Genomic DNA, 26,985 nt, shown 5'->3' with positions numbered 1-26,985 from the left:
TGTGTCTCATATCTTAACTTACACTTACTGCAACGTACAAAGCGTTTTACTGAATCAAACAAGTCAACCTTCTCCCAATACAAGAGACAGACTGCTAGGAGACAGGGTCACAGTTCAGCACAGAGGATTCTAGGAATTGTAGTCCCATGCCCCGTTCTGCACCACCAAAATCCCGTTTCGCGGACGAGCAGAAGACTACAACTCCCAGCGAACAGTGCACTAGCAAACTGATCCCACTGTTCAAACATAGTGGCGATAGGAACAGTAAATACACGCTAAAAGAAAAAAAAGAAAGCTCAGACAGAACAAAATAAACAATATTAACAAAATAGAAACCCACCGCGCAAACTATAGACACCTGTCAAGCCGTCCCACCTCAAAGAAAATCCATTACCTTCTTTTCGAGCTATCATTGCATCCTTTCTAGTATCCTCAGCCGCCGCCATACTTCCCGCTTGTGTAAACGCTAGGCAACAGTCCGTAAAGTCAGCTAATTTGTTTAATTTTAAATCGAGTATAAAAATAATGTTGAGGAGCTCACGGCTACATTGTAGGCAATTTGCGTTATTTTGGAATAGATTTAAATATATTTATTTGCTTCCAGGAAAAGTTGAGGTTCTTTCCGAACCTTACAAAAGGAAGTTCCCGTGATGCTCTCTTCCTCTTCGCCATCTTGGCAGTCAGCATGAAGTAAGTGATTTGGGAGATGTTATCGCTTGTCATCCGTCTTTAAATGTCGTCTTACTGGAGTAAATCGCATTGGAATATGAAACAGCAGGAACCTAGGTGTTCTCATCACCTCTTATTTTTCATTTCAGGGTCGAACTCTGCAGTTTCAGTGGTTACAAGATATACCCGGGCCACGGCCGGCGGTACGCCAGGACAGATGGGAAGGTAAAAACCTGCCGGGAGTGTTTGGTCTGGGGTTAATGTGGTGGTCGGAGTGGGGCTGGAGTTCTGGTTTCACTCTGCTTCACATTTGTTGCTGAATCGAGTAGTATCGTGTGTTTTATGTGCAAAATTGTTAGGATTCGTCTTACCGGGTTCTAATTTCAGTTTTTATTTCCTTTGTATTGGACAGTATCTGCTTGTTTTTGTTCGATAATAATTTCAGGGGTGTACCTGGCATCAGATTTAGAAAGCTGCACATTTCGTATTGTACATTATTTAGCATTCTGTGTCGATCTACAAGTTGCCCATATAGATTGCGTGGAAATATCTAGTATGATAACACTAGATATGTATTATGACGGATGTACATGGGTTTTATTTGTTACGTTGCTTATTGACGTTTCTATCTGTATAAATGCACGCTTTATAGTGTTTTGTATGCGTAATAAAACAATGGAAACTGTTATCTTAATGAAGCTTATGAATCGCTTTGAGAGGTGGCCGCAATTCTTGGTGTTAAAACTATAAGTTCACATAAGTAGGCATCTGCCTGATGGATATATAGATTTTTTATTTTTTAATCTTGCAGTGCCTACAACGAGGAAAAGCATGTTCATTGCTTATCTTTTAATTCTTATAGCCTTCCCCCAGATATTAGTATACACGTTTTTCCAGTGGAATTTGCTGGTTGCAAGGTTGATAATAAATAGTAAAAGGTTGTTTGGGATTTGTTTGTTTTTTTGTGTGTGTGTTGAGCTAGCTGTTCTGACTAATCCATCCAAGAGAACTCTGTAGCATTGCGTTTTGAATAACATGTTACCAATTCTGTCACAGGGAAGTATTGCCCAGCTATGCATGGTGCAAAATGCCTGGGATGGAGATACAGGATAAACAAATTATACAAAGATTCAGAGGTTCTCTTATACCCATGAAAACTCCCCTTATCTCTAAATATGTGTGAGGGGGTTGTCTTTTAGTCATGGTGTGGCAGTAAATATCACTAATATGTAGTGCTTCCCGGCTGTGCTGGATTTGGGAATTGAAAAAAAGGCCATGGTGTCTAGTAGCAGCCCAACTATCTCTGCCCCCTCCCCTCCAAGCAATGCCCATTTGCTCCTACCTCCAGGCTGTCATTTCCAAAATGGTGGCACCGGCCCTGTGCAGTGAATTGAGCCAGACCAGTCTGCCAAGGGAGGAAGGCTGGCTGGTGCCAGTGCTGTTGGGGGAGGGGGGTAGAGGTGGGAGGACAGGAAGATCAAGGGCTAGTCCAGACCACAAGCACTTTTTTTGTCATCCTTTGTCAGTAACTGAGCCACCTGACAAGAAGGGTGACATTTGACAAAATTGTAGTAATCCGCAGCTCAGCTTGGCAGTAATACTGCATTCCATTTCTGACTTTTAGCAGAAAGCTTGAGGTAGAAGCTGTGCCATCAGCGACTCTACCACAAGGCTTTCTGCGTGGGCCGCTAATTGTACCTGAGGCAGTGCTGGGTTACGTGACTAGCGCAAGATCACAAGGTGGGCTTTTCTGGAGGAGGTGGACAGTAAGGCATCCAGAATCAAGCCTAAAAGTAATAGAAAAAAATAATTTGGTTTAAAATAGAGGTTTCAAACTTTAGTTTTCAAGGGCCTGTAAGCTGGTCAGGTTTTCATGATTTTCCTAATGATTTCATTACTTTGACCACTTCCTGGATCCACCCAGTAAGGATTCAGTTCAAATCAATTCTTGTATACTGCTAACATCCCCTCTTTAGGATTCACTGCGGTTTATATTCTAGGTGAGACAAGAGATAGTGTGAGGTATGAGAAACATTAGATTAGATACCATTGGTGTAATAGGTAACAAAGCCTAAAGGTCAGCTCTATTTCCGCACAGGAGCCGCAGATAAGGGAAAGGGGCCGTGTCTTGCTCTTCAACTACATTTATTGCATCGAACAGCAGAACTGTTTTACTGAATTAAACAAGTCTTGACCCTTCTCCAAATTTGCTTACTGAAGAGCTAGTGGGCACGTATGTGTCTCTATCCTATGCATATTCATTGGGACAGTCCTAAAATTGTGCCTAGTTGAAGCCCTCAAGGACTGGAGTGTGAGACCTCTGGTCTGAAAGGGTTTTGATTTTCCTATTCTACCTGTACTATTTTCAACATTGCACTATGCAACCTTGGGGAGCATTTCAGCTTTGAATGATGAAGCTGAAATGTTGGGATGATGCAGACTCCAAAAAGTTAAGCACTTTATTTACAAGACTATAAGCTAGGCCATCTTACCTTAGGTATTTAAATGGTTTATTCATGAGGTTGGGTGATGCCGTGCTGGTGAGCAGGCACAAGTGAGTCGAGCTCCTGGGTCCCATCTTTTTAAAGTTATCTTTTTCTGTGACACATTTTGGGCTGCTAAACAGGATGCCTTCATCCGCTCTTCAGAAGGTGTTTGTTCGAGTGTTTTTTGGCATCTATGTCTCAGGCGGCAGCAGGAGAAGCTGCAGCAGAGCGACGTGGGCAAGATGGCGAAGGGAGACAGCCATGGGCCCTCGACAAGCTCGGCCTGGATGACAGAAATAGTTTTGCAAGTGACACAAGCCATAGAATCTTTGCTGGATAGGAAGCTACAAAATGTCACTGATAAACTGGGCGTTTTAGATGGATGAAAGCTCTACGAGGGGGGTTTTTGGCACAGTGCCAGCGAGTTTCAGATTTGGAGGACCACGTGCAGCAGCTTACCATGATGAATACCACCTTGCTCTCTAAGCTGTCGGATTTGGAAGGCAAACTTGACAACATCGAAAATAGATCCCGCCGAGGAAATCCTCAGCTGGAATCCTGGCATTAACCAGCCAAGATTCCAGAAAACATCCTGGCTGGTTAATGCTTTGCACCTTAGTTCTGGAGCGGGACCCCTGCGTATGGAGAGAGCACATCACTTGGGGCCCCGACAATGGACATATACTAGACCTAGAGAGGTAATATTTAGACTGCTTAATTATGTGCATAAAACTGAAATATTGTGGGCCATTAGGTCTTGTGGCCTCCTCACCTATGAAAATAAAACTACTCTGCTTTTAAGACTTTGTCCAAGGTCTCATCCATGTGGAAGGCCTATTCGCCAATCTGCACTGATCTACATCAACGTCGCATTCAATTTGCTGTATCATATCAAGCCCATTTGAAAGTTTTTATAGAAGGTAAACCCCATTTTTTGACACCAGAGACAGCGAGGGATTTTCTGCACCAGCTGCCGTCTTCAGCAGGATCATCCTGAATCAGCCCAACGGGAGAACATTTACTACTACTACTACTTATCACTTCTATAGCGCTACAAGGCATACGCAGCACTGTACACCATACACGAAAAGACAGTCCCTGCTCAAAGATGGTTTGTGCTTTCTCATCAGATATGACTGATTTAGGGACACATTCTCCATAAAGTTGGAAACGTCTTTGTAATGCAGAACTTGCTGGTTTAATTTGAAATTGCCTACTTGAGTTTGTAGTGTCTTTATTTCCCCTACCCTCCCCAACCAAAACTGCTGTACCATATTTTAGAACACTGATTTGCTATGGTCTGCAACCCTTTTATTGGTGAGCTGTTTTATGGAGATTTGAGACTTTTAAATGTTTCTAAGAATACTGCAAAGAGAAAGTGTAAACCAGACATTTGAGTCATGTATAATTAACTTTTACCCTCTCTAACAATATTCTGTATTCATTTTACTATGTAAGCCGCGTTGAACCTGCTTTGAGTGGGAAAGCGCGGGATACAAATGTAATAATAAATTTGCCTTAAGTTACATGCTCCTCCACAGAATAACTGATTTGTGGGGCTTGGGGCTTCTTTAGACAAGAGCAGAGACTGTTGTATGTTTGGGTTTTCTTTTTTTGTTTTTTTTTTTGCGGGAAGGTATGCAAGACTTGTAACACTGGATCTAGATTTCAGCACTGTTTTCTTCTACTACTACTACTTCTTCTTATATACAATATGGTCTTTTTGAGGAGTATACTACTGTTCTTACACTTACCTGGAATGATAGGGGAACTGGGATTTTGGACCGGTGGGGGTGGGAGGAGTATTCTCACGGTGACCTTTCTTTTTTTAGGATCTCATCTGATTGTGTATGTGATGGGCTGATGAGTGTTTTATGGGGGTTGGGGAGATGGAGAGGGTTCTTTATATAACCACCATGTTTCTGGGCGTGTGGCAGCAGGTCTTTCCTGCTCCTCCTCTCCAACTTTTTCAGTAATTGAGAGGGAATTGCAGGCTGGGACAGCCCTTTTTTCTTTGGTTAAGTCCTGGATTCGTACATTAGTACAATCTTTCGCATTACTCTCAATTGCCAGTTAAATTTTTATCTTGAAATGTTAATGAAGTCACTTCACCTATTAAGAGGCAAAAAAAGTTTGCAAACCTTGAATTGTCATAAAGTAGATGTGGTTTTTATGCAAAAAAACTCATCTGTCCACTTCAGAGCATGATAAATTTAAAAAAATGGTGGGTGGGACATCTGCTGGAGGCTCCAGCAGTTGATCATAAAGTGGTGTTTTAATACTCTTCAGTAAGACACGGGTGCTGGTGGGCTGCTTCAGGATGAAATGTTATTGCCAAGGTCACTGTAAATAAACAATAATTGCTGCTTTGCAATTTCTGTGCCCCTAATATATATGATCAAAAATTTTTACCACATTGATCCACACTGTAGCACAATATGGGGCTATTCCTGTTATGGGGGTAGATTTCAGTGTAGTCCATGATCCGGTTCTCAACAGAACTACTGGACACATGCACGAGGGCCAGAATTCATCTTGAGGAAACCTGTTCTACTGTGCCTTAGATCTCTTAGATATTTGGTGTACATCTAGGCGAAAGCAGTTGCACTCATCTGTCTAGGGCTCGTGCATCTCAATCTAGAATTGACTATTGGTTGTTGTCCCAGACACTTTTTTCTCAGGTTCAGAATGCTGGGGTGGTCTCTTACATTGTCTCTGATTATGCCCTGGTTTGGTGTTCTGTGGCGTTGGGCCCCCAGGTAGACCAGTCTTGTCTTATTCGATTTCATTTTCAATTCCAGTCTTGTCTTATTGGTGATTTCATTTTCAATTCCAGTCTTGTCTTATTGGTGATTTCATTTTCAATTATACTGGGATATTTAATTTCAGGAATAGCTATTGCATCTATGGTCTGAATATCAGATTACTAATGTTCTTCATTGAGATGATCCAGTGCTCTGTTGGGAAGCTGCTACGGCAGTGCTCCGAGGTACCATCATAGCCTATACCAGTTTTAAAAAGAAGGCTCGGGATAGGGAGGTTCTGTGTCTCAAGCGTAAGATGCACAGGCACGCATGACGTATGGCACCAGCCCTACTCCACAGCAAAAGACATATCTGTTGTCTACCCAGGCCGCTCTCAATGAGCTTCTCCGTGCCCGTTCTGCCAAATTATGCAATATTACAAATATAGGGAAATTATTAACTAATCTTACTCTGCAAAATATGGTACTGTATGTTATGCAGGTGGATAGGAGAGGAGGACACTTGCTGCGTAGAGAGAGAGATTGCACTCGTCCCTCTTAGGATGATTTGAAAAGTAAAGCCTACTTGGAGGGTTGCACACTACCAACCCAATGCGCCAATTACAGAGGGATGAAGTGGTTTTGGCTGTCCAACAAAATGTGCTCTTTATAAAGCCCCAGGCCTGGTTGGATTTCATTTTGAATTCTGTAAAAACTTGAATTCCTCGATTGTGCCCTCACTACAAAGTTTCTTTACTGCTTCATACTGGCTCGTCTCTCTATTAAATGTAGAGGCTAAATTGTTTGCAAAACGTTTGGCTAATAGGCTGGTACAGCCTTTGGTGGCTGATTGCTAGGGGGGTTTTGTGAAGGGTCGTAGGATTGCCAGGAATATATGCAAGCTTCTGGCTTCTATGGAGTGGGTGGAGTGTTCAGTGATGCCTTTTCTGCTTGTCAGTTTTGACACAGAGAAGGCATTGACCGGGTGAGCTGGGATTTCTTGTTTGCCACCATGCGAGCATACAGTTTTGATGTGGGGGGGGGGGGGGGGTTATGCCATCCAGGCACTCTGTGTGTCAATTGTGGCAACCCTCTGGGTGAATGGGATATCCTCTAGTCTTTTCCAATTCAAAGGGGTACCTGACAATACTGTCTGCTATCTCAGCTTCTATTTATTCTCTCCCTTGATCCACTTCTCTGCGAGATTGTGGGTAATCCAGATATTCAGGGGGTACAGATTGGCAACCAAGAGTTTAAACTATCTGCTTTTGCAGATGAATTTTTTTTTGCATTTAGTAAACCCCTCCCCTTCTTTGTCAGCTTTATTTATTTTATTTATTTATTTATTACATTTGTACCCCACATTATCCCACCTATTTGCAGGCTCAATGTGGCTTACAGAGTGTTATTATGACATATTCATGAGGGAATAGTAGCTATAGTCAGTGGTAGGATGAAGATATTTAGAGAGAGAGAAGAGGGTGTTAAGTAGGGTGATGTAGGAGATGTAATTGGTTGTGTGGGTGGGTTGTATAGTGATTTGTGTTTTTAGAGGTTCTTTTTGTAGGCTCTGTTGAAGAGATGTGTCTTCAAGGATTTGCGAAAGTTATTTAGATTGTCCATGGTTTTTAAGGTTGAGGGTAGCGCATTCCATAGCTGTGTGCTTCTATACGAGAAGGTGGTGGCGTGTGCTTGCTTGTATTTAAGCCCTTTACAGCTAGGGAAGTTCAAGTTGAGGAATTTGCGGGCTGATCTCTTGGCATTTCTGGGCGGTAGGTCCACTAGGTTAGACATGTAAAGAGGGGCATGTGCGTGAATGATCTTGTGTACGATCGTGCATATCTTGAATTCAATGCGTTCTTTGAGTGGTAGCCAGTGAAGGTTCTCTCTTAAGGGTGTCGCACTTTCGTATTTGGTTTTACCAAATATGAGTCTGGCTGCGATATTTTGGGCTGTCTGGAGTTTCTTGATAGTCTGTTCTTTGCAGCCGGCGTACAGAGCATTACAGTAGTCCAAGTGACTTAGTACCATAGACTGTACCAGGGTGCGGAAAATGCTTCTCGGGAAGTAAGGCTTGACACTCTTGAGTTTCCACATCGAGTAGAACATCTTTTTTGTCGTGTTCTTCACGTGGGTATCGAGAGTGAGGTTTCGGTCTATGGTAACTCCGAGAATCTTCAGGTTTTCTGAAATAGGAAGGGTGCAGTATGGTGTGGTAATAGTGGAGTAGTTGTTTGTGTTATATTGAGAAGTGGGTACTAGGCATTGAGTTTTTCCAGTGTTTAGTTTTAGACGGAATGAGTCTGCCCAGGTGTGCATAATTCTGAGGCCTTGGTTGATCTCGTTGGTGATTTCGGTTATATTGTGTTTGAACGGGATGTAGATTGTGACATCGTCTGCATATATGAAAGGGTTAAGGTTGTGATTGGCTAATAGTTTGGCTAGTGGTATCATCATCAAGTTGAAGATGGTAGGTGATAAGGGGGATCCTTGAGGAACTCCGCATTCCGGTGTCCATGGAGGTGATCTTTCGGCATCTGTTATTACTTGGTAGGATCTGGTGGTGAGGAATCTTTCGAACCACTTGAGGACCGGGCCTCCGACTCCGAAGTATTCTAGAATATGAAGTAGTATTTCATGATCAACCATGTCGAAGGCGCTTGACATGTCAAATTGCAGTACTAGTATGTTCTTGCCGGTTGCAATTGTTTTTTTGAATGAGTTCATTGCCGCCACTAGTAAAGTTTCAGTGCTGTGATTTGATCGAAATCCTGATTGTGACTCATGTAGAATTGAGTGTTTATTTAGGTATTCAGTGAGTTGTTTCGTAACTATACCCTCCATTATTTTAGTAATGAGCGGTATAGACGCAACTGGTCGATAGTTAAGTCCATTGTGCTTTTTTTAGCTTCTTTTGGCAGAGGTGTGAGTAGGATGTTTCCTTTATTCGTGGGGAATAGGCCGCTTTGGAGTCTGGTTGATTTGGTCCGTAAGGTCTTTCTTGAATTGTTTTGGAGCGGCTCTTATTAGGCTAACAGGGCAGATGTCTAGTTTGCATTGAGACTTGCTATATTTTTTAAGCCATTGTGAGAGTTCATCTGCTGAGATTTCGTCGAAGTTGGTCCACAAACGATCAGCTGGGTATTCCCCAGGTTTTGGATCTAAGCAGTCAAGGATTTTTGTGTAGTTGGTGGTGGTGTTTGGTATCATGTGCCGGAGTTTTATGATTTTTTCGTTAAAATAATTCGCTATGTTAGTAGCGGATGGGGTGTCTGTTGTTAGAGGTAACCGGTGTAGTGTTTAGGAGTTTGTTCACAAGTGAGAAGAGCTTATGTGCATCTTTGTAGCTTGGTCCTATTATGGTTTTGTAGTACATTCTTTTAGTTTGGTTTTGTATTTGTATTTTCTTTGCAGCTGTTTCCAGTCATTAAGAGTGATTTTGTCTTTTCTTTTGCTCCATATTCTTTCCAGTCTTCTGACCTGTGTTTTTAAGTCTTTCAGTTCTTCATTGAACCATGGTATGGAGTTTTTTCTTTTTGAAGATCTAGTTTGGAGCGGTGCTATGCTGTCTAGTATTGCTGTACATTTGTTGTCCCATTCTTGTAGAAATTGGGGTGAGTCTGTGGGAGTTGCCCATTGGTCAGTGTAAAGTTCTTGCCAGAATGTTAGTGGGTCTATTTTGCCTCTTGTGGTACAGGTTCTTTTTTCCTGTTTTCGTTGTGACCCTTTTGTTTTCCATGAGAGGGAGATATTAGCTTTGCAGTGATCTGACCATGGTGCAGCTGTCCATTTTGTATCTGTGATAGTGAGGATGGTCTTTGATGAGAATTTGTGAGTTATAATGTGTAGTGTGTGTCCTTTTTTGTGGGTGGGTTGCATATTAGGCCAGTGGAGCTCCCATAGTTGGATGAATTCCTTGCATTCGTTTACGTTATTTATATTAGTGTCTTCAAGGTGTAGGTTGATGTCCCCTGCTATAGGATGTTCTGGGAGGACACGCACGTGTTTGATACGAAGTCCATAAAGTGTGTTTGTGAATCTCTCCAGTTGCCCGGGGGCCTGTAGAAAATGATTAGGTTTAGTTGATCAAGTAATTCGGGGTGGTTAATTCTGACTGAGGCTATTTCAAGTTGGGGTAGGATGGATTCTGCTGTTGTAGTAACTGTAAATTGTGATTTATAGATTATTGCTATGCCTCCTCCTCTTTTTCCTTCTCTTGTCCAATGGGTAATTTTGTAACCTGGTGGACAGAGTTCTAAGATAATAGGGTCTTTGGAGTCATGGATCCAAGTTTCGCTGATGAGTAGGAAATCAAGGTGGTCTTCCATGATCCAGTCGGTCAATGTTGTGGTTTTTTGGATTATTGATCTGGCATTAGTGTAGCCTATTTGTACTCGTTGGTGTTCTTCTTTTGATTTCGGGTTCGTGGTAATGTTTATTAGTTGTCTTTCTCCTTGATGTGATGAATTAGAGCGTTCTTTCTTTCCTATTCTGTGATGGGGTTCGTGGATGGTAGGTTTTCCATGGTTTGCTTTGTCTTTTTGGGTGTGCATGTTATGTTCGAGAATTGTTTGTGGATTGTGAAGTATGAGGCTGTTGTTGTCTGAGTCTGGGGTGGTAGGTGTATGTAGTAGTAGGGAGAGGCAGTAAATGGTTAGAAGTATTTTACTGGTGTTCGTGTCAGTGTTAGTGTGCACGTTAGTTTGTGTGTTTAGAGTGTTAGGGTTTTGGCAATCATGTAGGCAGGATCTAGATCAGTGTTGTCATTATATTCAGGACAGAGCGAGCAAAGATTAGATCATTGCAGACAGTGCATTTGGGTTAAAGTAGGCAAAGGCATTAGAGGTAGAAGCATTATAAGTCTTACAGTCTTTTACGTCGCATGTAGAGCGTTTAAACTGGTAAGGTGCCTAGCATATAAACAGTGTTTACAGCATAACGTTTTAGAGCATTTGGAGAGAAGAAAATTTTTTTTCTCCCAATCTGCTACAGTGTTATAAGTGGGTGTAGCATTTAAATCAAACTATTACAATATTATTAAACAAGCGCAACATTTAAATCAGATTGCTACAGTATTGTTAGATATGCATTTAAGTCAGATTGCTACAGAGTTATTAAGGTAGCACAGCATTTAGATTGCTACAGTATTGTTAAGCATGCATTTAAATCAGATTGCTACAGTGTTTTAAGCTAACACAGCATTTAGATTTTTTACAGGAGGCAGCACAGATGTTTTTCCGCCTGTGGAAGCGTTGTCGATTAGGTAGAGTGTTTCTTTCGTTCCGAGGGAGCGTCTATCGGTAGGCCTTGGATGTAGCCAGCAGCTCTGGTTTTGCCGTCTGGTTTGGTACCAGGACTCTTGACGGTGGGACACGTTGCTGGGGTTGAGCGTCTGTGAGGCAGCTAGGTCGTGTAGCTGCAGTTGTGGGTTCCGTTCGACTGCGGCGGCTGCTTTATCGGAGGTTAGCGGGGGGCCCGGTCAGTCGCCCGATTCGGTCCTACCTTGTAGCCAGTTCGGCGAATTCCTCGCCTGTAGCCGCACTATCTTGACCACCTCGATTTATAGTCGTGATGCAGGGCTAGTACCACATGCTTCTCTATTGTAGCTGTGTGGTTCTTCTCCGTCTGCCAAGTGACCACGTGGTTGGATCCACCGCTGTCTCGCGACTTGGTCAGGCGGGTCGTTCTTCCCACTGATGTGATTGCTCGGGGCTGCGGATTGCAATTTAAACTATGCGCTATTATCTTTGCGCCGTTAGTGGTTCGGAGCGGTCCTCTGGACGCAGTCCATAGAACTGGCTTGTTTCTCGGTGACCTGTTGGCCGGGTCCCCAGCGGTCCGTAAGTCCATGTGGGTTGCGGTTTTCGATGTCCGATATCTCCCCTTGGAGTTTGGATCTCTGGGGATACTTCGGATCAGCTTCAATCCGTTCCGGTTTGTCTCCGGTCCGTTCCAGACCGTTTTGTTCCGTTCGAGGGTGATCCAGGTAGGTCTAATTGTTCGAGACCTCAGGAGCTCATTAGCAGCTCCTTACCTGTCTGCCATCTTGTATCCCAGTATGGACAATTTCGCCAAATGCTGAGATTTTTCTGGTTTTAAAGCTGAATTTGGACAAATCTCTATCATTGCCTACTCTACCTTCAATGTGGCACAATTGGGAGGGTCCCTTCCCCTTGAAATGAGCAACTAGGTCCTTTTCGTTACATGGGCATTCAGCTTCCTTCTGAAATAATTTTGCTTCACGATATTAATGTTTTTTTGTCTTTTAAATCATACCAAAGACTACTTAGCAAGATAGGCATCTTTTCCCTTGTCAGTGTACGTTAGGGTTCAGCTTTTTCGTACTGTCCTATTTCCCAAGTGGCTTTGTTTTGCAATTGTTACCTCTTAAATTAGTAAATCAGGACCTACTTTCCTTTCGCATACTGATACCTAAATTTTGTTGGCATGGGAGGGAGCCAAGGATGCCCTTCAAATATCCGCAGGATTCCTGGCAACATGGAAGTCTCGACTTCCAGATTTACGGAAATACAATATAGCTTGCTTGCATAGGCACCTGAGAGACTGGCTACTAGAGAAGTAGACTTACATACTTGGGTATTACGAGACAGCTCTTTACTATCAATGGAATCTTTATTCTTTTACACTGTCTTTTGCATAATATTCCCCAATTTTTGCAGCGTAGTATCTGCCTAAAATTGGTCCGTGCCACATGGAAAACTGGGTACTACTTTTGAGGGGGGGGCAGCCCTCATTTCAGACCACTTATCCTTGTTAATCTTCAGTTTTCGCCAGGGGTGGTGGAGAAATGCTAGCTTTCGTCATTGGGCAACACAGGGGGGGGTTATATTTACGTCTCCTGGCAGATGGGGTCAGATGCTACACACGTGCAGGACGTCAGGACTCGCAGAAACAGATTTGCGAATGCGCCGGTTACCGGCGCTGAAGAAGACTTCAGCTGGCAGGGGTTGGGGACCCCCGCCAGCAAAGGGGGGGTTCAAAGTGTTGGCGGGCTAAACTGTGCCCCCCCCCCCCTCCAATCCTGCTGAGGTCTGGCTATGCCCCTGGTGTGGATGATCAATTCCTGCATCACCAGTGGGTTTTCTTTTGGACAAATATGAAGCACTTGGCACTCATAGCCGCTTTTCTTGTCTTTTGATCTGCAAGGCAGGAGTATTGGGTATTAGGAGTGTGGATCAATGATGAAGCATCATTCTGGCAATGGAGGAACCAGTTATGCCCTGATGTTGGAGCAGAAATATGCTCGTTCTTATAAAAGAAAACAATTATTTCTGGCTACTTGGGACAGTTATCTCCAGTCTTTGCCCCACAGAGCCCACAGCCTCATTCTAAATTATTTTTAGAATTATTTCCTTGACTCCCAGTTTGTTGCTCTAGGGGTTTTTCCCATCTCTCCCTTTCTTGTTGTGATTGGGGGGGGGGGGGAGAGTCTCCGCGTGTTGTGTACTGCAGGGTGGTTCGCTCTGTGCAGTTCCCTACATTGGTGTGAGTTTTGTGTGTGTGGGGGGGGGGTTCCATTCAATAGGAATTTCATATGAGTTTGAAAGGCCTAGCTTTTGTCATAAGGTCGGGATTAGGGGTGGGGTTAGGAAGCATATTTGCTCGTTCCATTTTCTGGTTCTGTCCTATTATGATGTCTTATGTTACTGCCTTTATATACATTATCTCCATATATTTTGTTTCTAGACATTTTGAGATTTCCTGTGTATGTGATTATCATATTGGTAGCTCGCCATCGCCTTTTTAAGGCCACTTTTATATATGTACATGCTGTCCTTTTTTTCGGTTGCACATTAGAACGTTTTGGCTTTCTGGTTGTGATCTGGAGCTGGGAAAGAGTAGTGTTTGATGAAAGGGGGGGGGGATTTTGCACAGTATTGAATAACCAGACTGTTGTTGAGTTGTATGTCTCCTTACCTGTTCAATCAACATCACTTATCCATGCATATCATAGGGGAGGGGAGAGGTGGGATAGAATTTGATAGCATAATGGCTGTTCCATGTTTATTGTGGGAGGATATAAGAACCAAAGCACCCCACTTTGTTTAGCTCCTTTAACTGTGTATTGCAGTTAGGAAGCTAAGATTTAATTGTACATATTTACATTAACATTTTTACTCGTATAAATCAATAAAAAAGATTTGTACTAAATGGTTTATTCATTTTTAAGGTTTTCCAGTTCCTGAATGCAAAATGCGAGGCTGCATTTCTTTCCAAGCGGAATCCCCGCCAGATCAATTGGACTGTTTTGTACAGGCGCAAACACAAAAAAGGACAGTCAGTAAGTATATGGCTGTGTGCAGAATCATCTTTGCTGTATGTAATAGAACTATTAACAGTCATGGCAAATCACATTTTATCAGATTTCAAATTAAGGTCCATTCGTGATTTGTCCAGATTTTCTTATTTCGTAATCTTTGTGTGATGTTTGGAAGTAACACAGTAAATGTTGACAGATAGACTTGCACAGTCCATCCAGTGTGGCAAGAGTTGAATCTGGTACTCTGCACAGGTTTCATTTCTTCATTATTAAACACTAGTATATTCTGTCTCTCCTGTCAAATTTGGGGCACAGACCATAGAAGTCTGCTCAGCACCATTCCAGCCATGATCCTGATCTGTTTTTGCCATTTATGGGACCTAGACCATAGAAGTCTACCCGACATTGGTCTTCCCAACCTCTGAAGTTGCTGTCAAAGCTCACTCCAGTTATGGGGTCATTTTAAGTTTTGCTTTAAAAAGGATGGAATCCAACTCTACGGCAAACTGGAAATAACATAATTACCATGTACATGGTACAAATGGAAATTTTTAAATTATTAGAGCCTAGCAGATTTCTTACTGCTCATCATTAATACCTTGACCACTTTGGGGTAGGGTGCCATGGGTGGTCTTTTTGGGTGGTTGTTTTTTTTTGTTTGTTTGTTTTTTGTCTTGTGCAGCTCCCAGCCTAGCCACCTTTTTAGCAGTGGTCTAAGATGAGGCAATAGGCATCACTAGTGTAGAGTAGCTAAGGGCCCAATGCACATATTTCAATGCCGTAGGGAACAGCACCAGAAAAACAGTTGGAATTACCGACCAATGCTCAATACTAACAGCCTGCAAATTATATGCACACTTAGTTTAGAGCATTGGTCAGTAAAGGGGTCTGAAATGCTGGTGCATGCCCACAAGAGCTGTGCAGTAGGCTTTGTTATGGGTATGTGCAGTAATGACCCCCCCCCCCCCCCCCCCCACACACACACACACACAACTTAAAAGCATCCCTGGTGGTCCAGTGGCCCCACCAACCTCCCCTAGGTGAATACTGGTCCTGGTGGTCTAATGTAATCCCACCCTCCTTCACATAACCTTGAATCAGAGGAAGGCCTACTCCCTCCTGCTTCTGGGCCCGCCTGCTTCAAAATGGTTGTCCTCTGCCTGGAATGCTGCCATTTTGACAAAGGGCCCAGATGCAGTAGGGAGTAGGTGTTCCTCCGACTCAAGGTATGTGGAGGAGGTTGAGGGATGGGATTACGCTGGATCACCAGGGTATTTGGGGGGGGGGGCCCACAGGAGATTTTGTTAAGGTTTGGGGACACTCGGGCTCAGCAGGGGCTTGGGGGAAAGAGGCTGTGGTTTGCTGCGGACTTCGGCTCAGGCGCTGAGAGGAACTCAGTGCTCAGATACTGACAGGAATGTTAGCAAGGGACCCCCAACAACAGCCATGAAGCTATAGTAGTTTTTAGCTGCTAGGGCAGGGTTTTCTGTGCATTGCACAGAATTGCTAATGCGCTTGTTTTAATACTAGCAAGCTTGTTGGCATGGGACTTTTCACTGCTTCTGGGCATGGCAAAGTGGTGGCTGAAAGCCTCTGTGCATTGGCCACACAAAAACATTTCATTTAGACTAGTTGGCTAAAACCAGTTTAAATGAAATATTGCAAGCCTGGGTAAGACCGTGAACATTGTGTTCAGCTCTTTCCAGAATAATAAAATTCCAAAGACTTAAGTATTCATCTAGTTTGGGTTTCCATTATAAAGTAAATTCAAGTTGTTGGTTTTTTTTTTTTTTTTTTTAACATAATTTGACTTCAGAGAAAGGTAAGGGAGAAGAATGCATGTAGATTCTAGACTGGAAATGATTTGCACTAACTGTTAACCATTTTTGTATTAGATTTATGAACTACACTCAATACTATTGACTAATAGATGCCGCTGACTAGGCTGCGGGCACTTGCTGGAATTGATGGTCATTTTTATGGTGACCCATCATTTTTCTGAACGGGCAAGTTGTCATATGGAGTATTCACTCTATACCACTTCCCATAGAGTCCCTCAGGCGGCAGCAGCTTCATTTGTTCAATACGTATATGAGGCATTTTGGGGAGCTGGTAAGATGGCAGGTCTTGATTATCAGAATGATAAGTCAGACCTGAGCCGTCTTCACCAGATAATGCTGGACCAATTCCTGGTGCTACATCATGACTGCATGGATGTGCAGAGCTGGCTGAGTCATCTCATTGTAGGTAAGCTTCATATTGGCTGAAAGAAGTATCCAACAGTTCTCAGACCAAGACTCTTCATGAAAAGACTTAGCCTGCGTTTTGTCTGCAAACTTAAATCACAGAGGTGTTTTTTTTTTTCTTTTGTGATGGCCTCTTGAATAATCTAAGTACAGGCAGACCCCAAAATAGAACATGCTGTAATCTAACTTGGGTAAAATTTACAAGGGATACTACCTGCAATGGTCTACTTTTTCTGAAGCACTTGCTTCCTTTCGCCATTGCAAGGCAGAATAGCTTGTAGACTAAATCTAACACCTAGCCCAGGTGGCTACATTCTGCCATTCATACTGTAGAAGTGTAGAAAATGATGGCAGATAAAGGCCATATTCCCTGTATAGTCTGCCCATCTGCTTCCTACCTCCTCTTGCCTTGTGTGTCTGATATCACTGATAGGAAGGGGGAGATTTAAAAAACAAAAGGGCAGGCACATATATCTTTTTTTTTTTTTTTTTTTTTTTTCCCCACCGTCAACACCACATAATTATCCCTGATAGTCTAGCAGGCAACTCTTCCCTGCCCACCCAGTACAAAAACAAATCCCAATAGTGCATACTTGCCACTAACCTCAAAGGCAGGAGCAGTTCCCACTTGCTTCTGCCTCCAGTGTGGCTTATTCAAAATGGTGTCACCTGACCCCTAGCATGCATTCTAACACATCATATGGGTCAGCCTATCAAATAAGTGTAGCAGGGTTATTGTGTATTAGAGGGGAGGGGAAGGGGGGCTTACTTATAGGTCAGGGGAAGGGGGAAATCCCTCAAACTGGCTTTAAATCATCTCAGCTGACCCTTGAACGCCGCCTTGGAAGGAGGCATTCAAGTGCTAGTGTTCTGCAGAAGACCTGATCATGAGCACACTTCTCTGTATTGGGGCTGAATAGCTAATAGCCTCATTACCATTCATTTTAATATGCTGTGCGCCAGTGTCCTATGCATGGATTCACTCAGCCTGATCTTCTGTGTGAAACACGTCTCTACATCATGCAGCTGTAAAAGTTCATGCAGAAATAGAAATACTGCTAATTACACACTTCCGTCCCTTTTACCTTTCTGCGTCAGCCCCACAGTTTAATGTAAAATTAAAGGTCATACAAAGATATGCAACTTTTAGGTTTAAATCTTTGAAAATAAATACTTCCATTAGAGAGAAATCCAGACCCTTTTCCAAGAGATGAAATATATTGCTTGTAATACTGTTGTAAATTGGCCTTTCTCCTTTGAGATCTAGCATCCACTGTGCCCTATGTAATGTACTGAAGGCTAGTTAGCTCTGATTAATGTTCAATTTCATACTGTAATGATCAGGTTAGGGCCTAGATGTTCTAAAGTGTGTTCCCATTTGTTACAGCCCAGCGTAGTCATCTAAATAAAAATAATTTCCCATTTACCCTCCTGACAGCTAAGGTACCTTCTTGCAACAGTTAAACCTATGGCAGTTGGCTTTATTATCAAAGTTACTATGTCTGTAGATTTTGAGCTAAATCAAATATTTGATGGTGTGTTAAAACTTTTCAAACCATGTTTTAGACCTTTGGTCTGTGACGTATTCTATTTTAGAATAAATAGTTTTCAGCAAACCTTCTGTGTAAGGCACATTATATTTAGGACTTCACTGAGGGTCTATAGTGTAACAATATACAACTTTTTTTCTAGGGAAATTGAAAGATGACCAAGATCACTTTTTTATGGTTAAATGAAGATAAATCTGCTACTGTTCAGCAAAATATTTTCCCTTCACTTATTTCCAGGAAGAAATACAGAAGAAGCGTACTCGCCGTGCTGTCAAATTCCAGAGGGCTATCACTGGCGCATCTTTGGCTGAAATAATGGCCAAGAGAAACCAGAAGCCTGAGGTGCGAAAAGCTCAACGGGAGCAAGCCATCAGGTAAGAATCAAATCTCAAACCATGGTACATTCCTTTTTCAAACATGGGCTCTGATCTTCTGCTCAGATGCAGCCGAAGTGAGTTATTGTCTTGTTCTTTCTGGAATATGTTATGGTGGCTGTAACTAAAGTGACAAGGACAACACAAAGTGGAGATGGCAAAGAATAGAGGTGTGACAAGTCAAAAAAGCAAGATCTTGCTTTTAAGACTTGTCATGCTTCTGTTCTTTGTCATCTCCACTTTGTGTTGTCCTTATGGATTTCTGTGGAGTTGTTTTTCTTTGTTTTTCAGCTGTAACTAAAGTGACACATTCCTTGGAGATGAGTTCAGTTAGTAAAACTATATGGAGCACTTTTCACGTTGTAAGCGGCATAAAATGTATTGTACTGTTTTGGGATCTTGCCAGGTACTTGTAACCTGAATTGACCACTGTTGGAAACCGAATACTGGGCTTGATGGACCTTTGGTCTGTCCCAGTATGGCAACGCTTATGCTACGGGTTCTAATAAAACATCCTTTGTCAATTGTGCATCTAAGTGAGACGTGATGTTCTTACAAGCAAGCTCTGAAGCAAATGTGGGCAGTAGAAGCCATTAGTGTCAGACTAGCGCCTGCATTTGCTCACCGGCTCTGAATGCTAATTGCATGGTAAACAAGGTCATCTGTATTCCTCTCCAGTGCTCAGCAGGCAGCATGCCAAACAAGGATGCAACTCCGAGCTGGTGTTAAGGCTTGAACTCTGGTAGTCCATTGGGATTATTGCCAGGCTGCTCCACCCCCAAAAGCTAGCCCTAGTGGTCTAGCATTGTTCCCCCAAGCCCCCTCTATCTTCAAACGGGTTCCTAGATTGAAATCAAAGGAAGGGCTAGCACTCCCTCCTTCAGTTCAGCTTAACTACCAACCCTGCCCAGCGTAATGCCATTTTGAGACAGCACTCACAGGAGGAGGGAGGGTTTGAAGGTATGAGGGGTGTGGGGGAACAATACTAGACCACTAGGGCTCGCTTTCCGGGAAGTGGGGGGGCTGGCAAGGGTCCTACTGGACCACCAAGGTTCAATGCTTTTGCGGTGGGGGGGGGATGTGTTTGGTGGGGTGAGGGGTCTGGGGGTCCACCAGGCCCCTGGGGGGGGGGGGGGGTGTAGAGGACCACCAGGAAAGCCCGAACCTGTCAATCCTCTTCTATGGTAGGGCACAATCCTCCCACAGAAGTTCCCTATGATCAACACTAAGAACATGCTTATTTGCATGTTATTAGCGTTGAACATTACAGTGTTTTTCTGTAGTAATTTTAGGCGCAGGGAACTGAACATCAGGGCCTCAGTGATTCTGTGGATCTAACTGACTTGTTGGAAGTTTTTTTATACTTCTCTTCAGGCTAGATTCATACTCCTACCAATTTTGACTTTGACATCCTTAATTCAGTGAAGTGTGTGGCATCTCCAGTGTGGGAAAGCATACACCATGTAAACTAGATTTATTGGAATCCTTGTGTACTGATATAATATTGGTATTTCTCAAAGATACAAACCTGGAACAAGTCACAGTGAGCTCTGTAATTAATCTGTAATAATGATGGTCTGCGTTCTGCTGTTAGATTTATAGTTGTCTTTCTCTTATTCAGTGGAACCTGATGGTCCTGGTTAGTGAGAGGCTGTGTAATAGGGAATATCTTGTACGTTTTACTGATAAATAGATTAAAGGTTATATCTAGGGTAGAGTTATGATGTATTGTGTCTCAATTAATTCATATTGATGTAAACATTAACAGAGCTGCAAAGGAAGCTAAGAAGGCAAAGCAGGCTACCAAGAAGGCTGCCCCCTCCACTACAAAGGTAATTGAGCTACGAATAGCTAAGAAAGGAATTAACAGACATTGATGCTGCTTGATGGACTGTCAGTGTAGTCTAAAATATTAATGGAAACCTTGGTTTTTGAACTTAAGCATTTAAGTTTGAGGCCAAATCTATTTTCACTTTCTCAAGCCAGTTTTATTTTCAGCATATCCACAATGTATATGGATGATAGAGATTTCACATGCACTGCCTCCACTGCATGCAAATCCCTCTCATGTGGTCATTACGGACATTCTGAAAACCAGACTGGCTTGCAGCATTGCTCTACCTGATACATTTAGTGCTCAAGTACATAGTGAGTAAAATGCAGCGACTACAAGGGGCATTCACTGTCTGACTGTAAACACTTGTCTAGAAGTGCCCTTGGTAACTAGAGGGAGAAGCCATTTGTAGTATTATAGCTTCCTAAGATTTGTGTGACCACCATTACAGCTATTAATATCTACAGTGTAAAAAATTTCCAAAATGTAAACCTACACAAGCTATCCCAATAATGGTATCCAAGTTATGAAGATTGAAAATCCAAAATAACATGAAACATCTAATTAAGCTGGTATTTAACTAGCACTGTTATTTGCTAGTATTATACACAGAGCCAAGTTTTGCATAGGATATCTAGATGGAAAAAGGGATGCCCAAGTCTGGGTGTTAGTTTCTGGATATTTTACAAATGGTTTGCTAAATATGGAGCCTTTCATAAACTATGAAGACACAGATGTGTATTGGGCAGCGCAGGTGGCAGGAACAGCTATTTTATACATGTAAGTGCTGACATTTGCTGGTGTAAGTGTTGGCATTTAATGTAAGTGCTGACATTTGCTGGTGTAAGTGTTGGCATTTAATACTAGTGCTGGGTTTTAGAACAATGTCCAAGAGCAGCAAAGCAGAACATGTGAGCATGATCGGGGTAAGTACGGTGAATCTGAGATTCACAGACAATGTTGAAAGGCTAAAATGAGCACTTAGTTGACAGTGCCTGCCTGAGATCGTGTAGATACTGATTTCCATATTTTTGGCCTATAATGTATCTTCCTGATTTGACATTAGAAATAGATGTTTCCTTGTCATCAGCAGCAGATGAATCCAGAGACTTATGGGTTATGGTGATCTACCAGCAGGTGGATATAGAGTAGCGAACTGAACTCTGCCACACAGGACAGTATGCTTCTTGGTCAGTCAGTATTTTCTATCTTCAGCTGGCAGTAGACTGTTTCCAACATGCTTCTGTGGCTCTTGTTCCTAGTTCATTTGAGCTTGAGGGTGTTAGACCGATAGAGGTGAGTGATTTGGGGTGTACCTGGTAGTACCAGGTCCCTCCCTCCCCTCCATTCCTCCTCCTGACAGAACTTTGGGGAAAAATAATGCTGGAAGAGAGCAGATTTCTACTGATGTGGCATTCTGGAGGAGAGGGGATGTCTCTGTGCTCCTGTAGCTGTTTGGATTCAGCCACCTGATCGGAGTCAGAAGACCTGCATGGACACTTACGGACTGTGTGCTGCTGATAAATTTTCTTTCCTTTAGTCAAAGCAGGCAAATCCAGAGTCTTACCCTTTCACAAGGTTGATACTATCGGTTCCATCTGTTTCTCTGCATAGTTCTAGTTGACGGGTTTATGCCTCATTCTGTGAGGAGGGAGAAATGTTTGCCTTATTCCTTCTGCTTTGTTATGAGAGATACCAACTGGCCAAGGAACATACCATCCTATGTGGCAGTTACTCTCTATCGCCACTTGCTGGTAAATAGTCATAACCCATAAGCCTTCAGATCAGTTACCACTGAGGTCTTTTCCTTCTGTTTCATACTTGAATTGTGTGAGTATGGGTAGTGAAGTCAGATTTGCTTGATTTGTATTGCTACTAGTATAGGAAATCTGTGTAACATTTTGTTTTATACATGCTATTTTCCAAATTAAGACCCATGGCTTTTACACATGTAAATAGCTCTGTAAAACCATTTATATCTGGAATAGCACCCTAATTGTTCTAAAGTGATCTCCCTGATTTTAAAAATAGCTGTTTAGCAGAATATCCAAATGTGTTACAAATCAACAAAGAGAATTTTTAAGAGGAGATTCCCCCTCCCCCCCTACCTTGGCACCTGTGTAAAATAAGTCATTCTGAGTGGTCAGTTGTAGTTAGTTTTGGCTGTTAGCCTGTTTTCTTTCCTTGGAAACCCATTTTCAGTGTAGACCTTTTAGAGCTAGTTCTATATTTATAGATTATATGTTAACAGGTCATAAACTGATTTTTTTTTTATTTCTACAGGCTCCCACAAAGGCTGCACCAAAGCAGAAAATTGCTAAGCCTGTGAAAATGCAAGCACCTCGTGTGGGTGGAAAACGTTAAAGGAACTGCATCTGGATTGTTTAATAAAGCTTGGACAATTGAAAATTCATGGTGGCCTTTTTCTTGCTCATGAAATTTAATGCGAGGCAGGAGTACTGAAAGGTGCATTGTTGGGCAGACTGGATGGACTGTGCAGGTCTTTCTGCCGTCATCTACTATGTTACTATGTAAAATTGGAAATAATGGAGGTGATGTCAAATTCATGGTGTCAGTTATGAAAATTAGTAGTAGTGCAGTGACCTTCAGCTTTTTTTTTTTTTTTTTTTTTTTTAAGCCATGAGTTATCTGTCCTGTCTCGTTGCCTTCTATGCACAGGAGACGTACCACTCAACCTACTTAGAGGGTCTATCCCCAACACAGCTCAGGTCCACCTGCTGCTCGTGCTCTACTCTAGCACCCTCTTCCCATGAATTCTAGGTTACAGGAGGTCACGCTCTTAAGTGCCCCACAGTTCCTAGAAAGCATTCGCAGACCCCAAGAGGCAGAAAACTGAAAATGTTTCTCTGCACCTTTTCTGCTCATTGTTCTAATTTTTCAAACAGTAAAGAGTAACTGAATATGGATCAATATAAAGCTAACTAAAACATTTGTATACTATCTAACTAGTACCTGGGCAGATCAGGACATACAGCTGTTCACGGAGTTATCAAATCTAACTTTTCACTGGGCTTCAGCAAAGAGATCTTTCTCTCTTCTCTGTGGCTGAAACTGGAGGCAAAACTAGTAACTCCTAGGTAACTTCAAACTCCAGGCCAATCAGAGTTCAGAACAACACGATTTGAAAATAGCTGGCCACATCACTACAGGCACTTCCTCTTTGTGCTTAAACTAAAGGAGGAATTGTACACTTTTCTGGAACAGCTTAAAACATAAAATGCACCACCTGTTGGCCAAACTAAAGAAACACATAGGAAATTATCACATCACAGGTTTAAAACTCCACTGTTCTATCATACCTTCTTCCTTAAGAGAGATCTCGGACTGTGGCCTCTACAGACCAGTGTCAGGGCGGTGCTGGTTCTTTCTTGATGGAGAGGCGGCCATCAGTATTAACCATGTTCACAGCCCTTCTGGTGCTAATATCAGAAGCTTTTACCATACCCAGTACATTAACAGTTTTAATCCTGTATGCTTCATTCTGTGAATATTATCTTCTGACAGAAGCTTTTGCCACACTCAGCACATATGAATGGTTTTACTCCTTTGTGGATTCTCTGGTGATTTATAAATAAAGCTTTTTAGTGCATACAGAGAAGATAACTTACCTGTAGCAGGTATTTCCTGAGGACAGCAGGCTGATTGTTCTCACATGAGGGTCGACGTCTGTGGTGGCCCAGGAATCTGCATTTTGCAAGCAAAATATTAGTTTTGCCAGTCCTCTGGTGTGCCATGCGCAGACTGATTTCCCGCCTGTCGCGTGAGCGCTTCTCTTCAGTTACAACAAAGAGCATATGGAGAAATAACTCCAAAAGGGGAGGTGGGTGGGTTTGTGAGAACAATCAGCCTGCTGTCCTCAGAGAATACCTGCTACAGGTAAGTATCTTCGCTTTCTCTGAAGACGAGCAGGCTGCTTGTTCTCATATGTGGGGTATGCCTAGCACCCAGGCTCACTCAAAACAATGAACATTGGTCAATTGGGCCTCGCAACAGCGAGGACCTAACATAGATTGACCTGAAACTATAAACAGAGTGCAGCCTGGAACAGAACAAAAATGGGTCTACGGGGGTGGAGTTGGATCCTAAACCCCAAACAGATTCTGCAGCACTGACTGCCCTAACCGACTGTCGCGTCAGGTATCCTGCTGAAGGCAGTAGTGAGATGTGGATGTGTGGACTGATGACCACATTGCAGCCTTGCAAATCTCAATGGAGGCTGACTTTAAGTGAGCCACTGACGCAGCCATGGCTCTAACATTGTGAGCCATGACATGACCCTCTAGAGTCAGCTGAGCTTGGGCATAAGTGAAGGAAATGCGATCTGCTAGCCAATTGGAGATTGTGCGTATTCTTAGGGTGACTCCCCTCCTATTAGTATCGAAAGAAACAAACTGGGCGCACTGTCTGAAGGGCTTTTGTCTGCTCCACGTAAAAGGCAAATGCTCTCTTGCAGTCCAAGGTATGTAAACTTTTGCCAGGGCGATTATGAGGACGGGGGAAAAAATGTTGGCAAGACGATAGACTGATTCAGATGGAACTCGGACACCACCTTCGGCAAGAACTTAGGGTGCGTAGGGAGGACTACTCTGTTGTGGTGGAACTTGATATAAGGTGCATGCACTACCAAGGCCTGAAGCTCACTGACCCTATGAGCTGAAGTAACAGTCACCAAGAACAAGACCTTCCAGGTCAAATACTTCAGATGGCAGGAATTCAGTGGCTCAAAAGGAGCTTTCATCAGCTGGGTGAGAACGACATTGAGATCCCATGACATTGGTGCAGGCTTGACCGGGGGCTTTGACAAAAGCAAACCTCTCAGGAAGCGAACAACTAAAGGCTGTCCAGAGATAGGCTTACCCTCTACACGGCGATGAAAAGCACTAATTGCACTAAGGTGAAGTCTTAAGACCAGAGTCTGACAAGTGTAGAAGGTATTCAAGCAGGGTCTGTGTAAGGCAAGAAAGAGGATCTAGGGCCTTGCTGTGACACCAGACGGCAAACCTCCTCCATTTGAAAGAGTAACGCCTCTTCGTGGAATCTCTTCTGGAAGCAAGCAAGACTCGGGAGACACCCTCAAAGACCCAAGGAGGCAAATTCTAAGCTCTCAACATCCAGGCTGTGAGAGCCAGAGACTGGAGGTTGGGATGTAGAAGCGACCCCTCGTTCTGAGTGATGAGGATTGAAAAAACACTCCAGTCTCCACGGTTTTTTGGAGGACAACTCCAGAAGAAGAGGGAACCAAATCTGACGCGGCCAGAAGGGTGCAATCAGGATCATGGTTCCGCAGTCTTGCTTGAGTTTCAGCAAAATCTTCCATACTAGAGGTAAGGGAAGATACGCATACAGAAGGCCTGTTCCCAATGTAGGAGAAAGGCATCTGACGCTAGTCTGTCGTGGGCCTGAAGCCTGGAGCAGAACTGAGGGACCTTGTGATTGATCTAAGTGGCAAAAAGATCCACCGAGGGGGTGCCCCACGCTCGGAAGATCTTGCTGACTACGCCCATGTTCATTGACCACTTGTGAGGTTGCATTATCCTGCTCAACCTGTCGGCCAGACTGTTGTTTATGCCTACCAGATAAGTGGCTTGCAGAAACATGCCGTGACGGCGCGCCCAAAGCCACAGCTGGACAGCTTCCTGACATAGAGGGTGAGATCTGGTGCCCCCCTACTTGTTGGTGTAATTGTATTGTCTGTCTGAATCAACACAATTTGGCTGAACAGCCGGTCTCTGAAAGCCTTTAGACCGTTCCAGATTACTCGCAATTCCAGGAGATTGAAGACCTTTTTCCTGAAAGAACCAGGCTCCTTCAGTGTAAAGCCCATCTACGTGAGCTCCCCACCCCAGGAAGGATGCATCCATTGTCAGCACTTTTTGTGGCTGAGGAATTTGGAATGGACGTCCCATGGTCAAATTGGATCGAATCGTCCACCACTGCAGAGAATTTTGAAAGTCGGTGGACAGTTGGATTACATCCTCTAGACTCCCCACAGCTTGGTACCACTGGGACGCTAGGGTCCATTGAGCTGATCTCATGTGTAGGCGTGCCAAGGGAGTCACATGCACTATGGAGGCCATGTGCCCCAGAACCCACAACATCTGCCGAGCTGTGACCTGTTGAGACGCTCAAGCTATGGACACCAGGGACAGGAGGTTGTCTGCCCTTGCCCTTATGTTCAACAGGGCTCCAATGAATTCCAACTTTTGGACTGCAGTGAGATGGGACTTGGGGTAATTGATCACGAACCCCAGTATTAGTAGTTCTAGCACCTGAATAGTCATTCGCATGGACTGCTGAGTGCCTGCCTTTGAGGTGCTCTTCACCAGCCAGTTGTTAAAAGGGAACACATACACTCCCAGTCTGCGTAGTGATGCTGAGACTAACACTAGGCACTTTGTGAATACTCTGGGCGCAGATGCCAGACCAAAAGGCAGAACACAGTACTGAAAGTGCTGAGTTCCCAGCTGGAAGTATCGAGATGTGTGTGTAAGTATCCTTTTTAAGTCCATAGCCAATCGTTCTCTTGAATCATGGGAAGAAGGGTGCCCAAGGAAACAATCCTGAACTTTTCTCGAACTAGAAATCTGTTCAGGCCCCTTAAGTCTAGAATGGGATGCACCCCTTCCCCCCCTTTTCTCTTGCACAAGGAAGTACCTGGAATAGAATCCCAGCCCTTCTTCCCCTGGTGGAACAGGTTCGACTGCACTGGCTTTTAGAAGGGCGTTCCTCTGGAAGTACCTGCTTGTGCTAGGAACTGTAAGAATGAGCTCCTGGTGGGCAA

At 43.3% G+C, this 26,985-nt stretch overlaps 2 protein-coding genes across 6 annotated transcripts in view; one reads left to right on the top strand and one right to left on the bottom strand.

The window, feature by feature from the left end:
• The window catches only part of CEP97 (centrosomal protein 97), an 81,019-nt gene extending 80,346 nt beyond the window's left edge, over window positions 1-673 (bottom strand). For 2 of the 5 annotated variants that reach the window (XM_030204154.1, XM_030204155.1), the window contains exon 1: window positions 395-672. In XM_030204154.1, coding sequence (XP_030060014.1) covers window positions 395-446 — 52 coding nt within the window. In that variant the 5' untranslated portion in view covers window positions 447-672. Of the gene's footprint in view, window positions 1-340 lie in introns of all 5 variants that reach the window. The other 3 variants (XM_030204152.1, XM_030204151.1, XM_030204156.1) reach the window with 3 other exon arrangements.
• On the top strand, window positions 659-22,596 carry RPL24 (ribosomal protein L24). The gene is made up of 6 exons (XM_030204157.1): window positions 659-690; window positions 819-894; window positions 14,090-14,200; window positions 18,213-18,349; window positions 20,118-20,181; window positions 22,467-22,596. The coding sequence occupies exons 1-6, from the start codon at window positions 686-688 to the stop codon at window positions 22,545-22,547; spliced, it is 474 nt and encodes a 157-aa protein (XP_030060017.1). The 5' UTR covers window positions 659-685; the 3' UTR covers window positions 22,548-22,596.
• Window positions 22,597-26,985: the final 4,389 nt, after the last annotated feature.

The sequence above is a fragment of the Microcaecilia unicolor genome, chromosome 5 (genome assembly GCF_901765095.1).
Source record: "Microcaecilia unicolor chromosome 5, aMicUni1.1, whole genome shotgun sequence".
Classification (NCBI taxonomy): Eukaryota; Metazoa; Chordata; class Amphibia; order Gymnophiona; family Siphonopidae; genus Microcaecilia; species Microcaecilia unicolor.
This window is presented reverse-complemented; position numbering and strand designations above follow the sequence as displayed.

Coding starts and splice junctions, on each gene's coding strand:
- RPL24 (XM_030204157.1), top strand. Junction 14,201..18,212: donor AACACAAAAAAGGACAGTCA/GTAAGTATATGG, acceptor ACTTATTTCCAG/GAAGAAATACAGAAGAAGCG. Junction 18,350..20,117: donor CAACGGGAGCAAGCCATCAG/GTAAGAATCAAA, acceptor AAACATTAACAG/AGCTGCAAAGGAAGCTAAGA.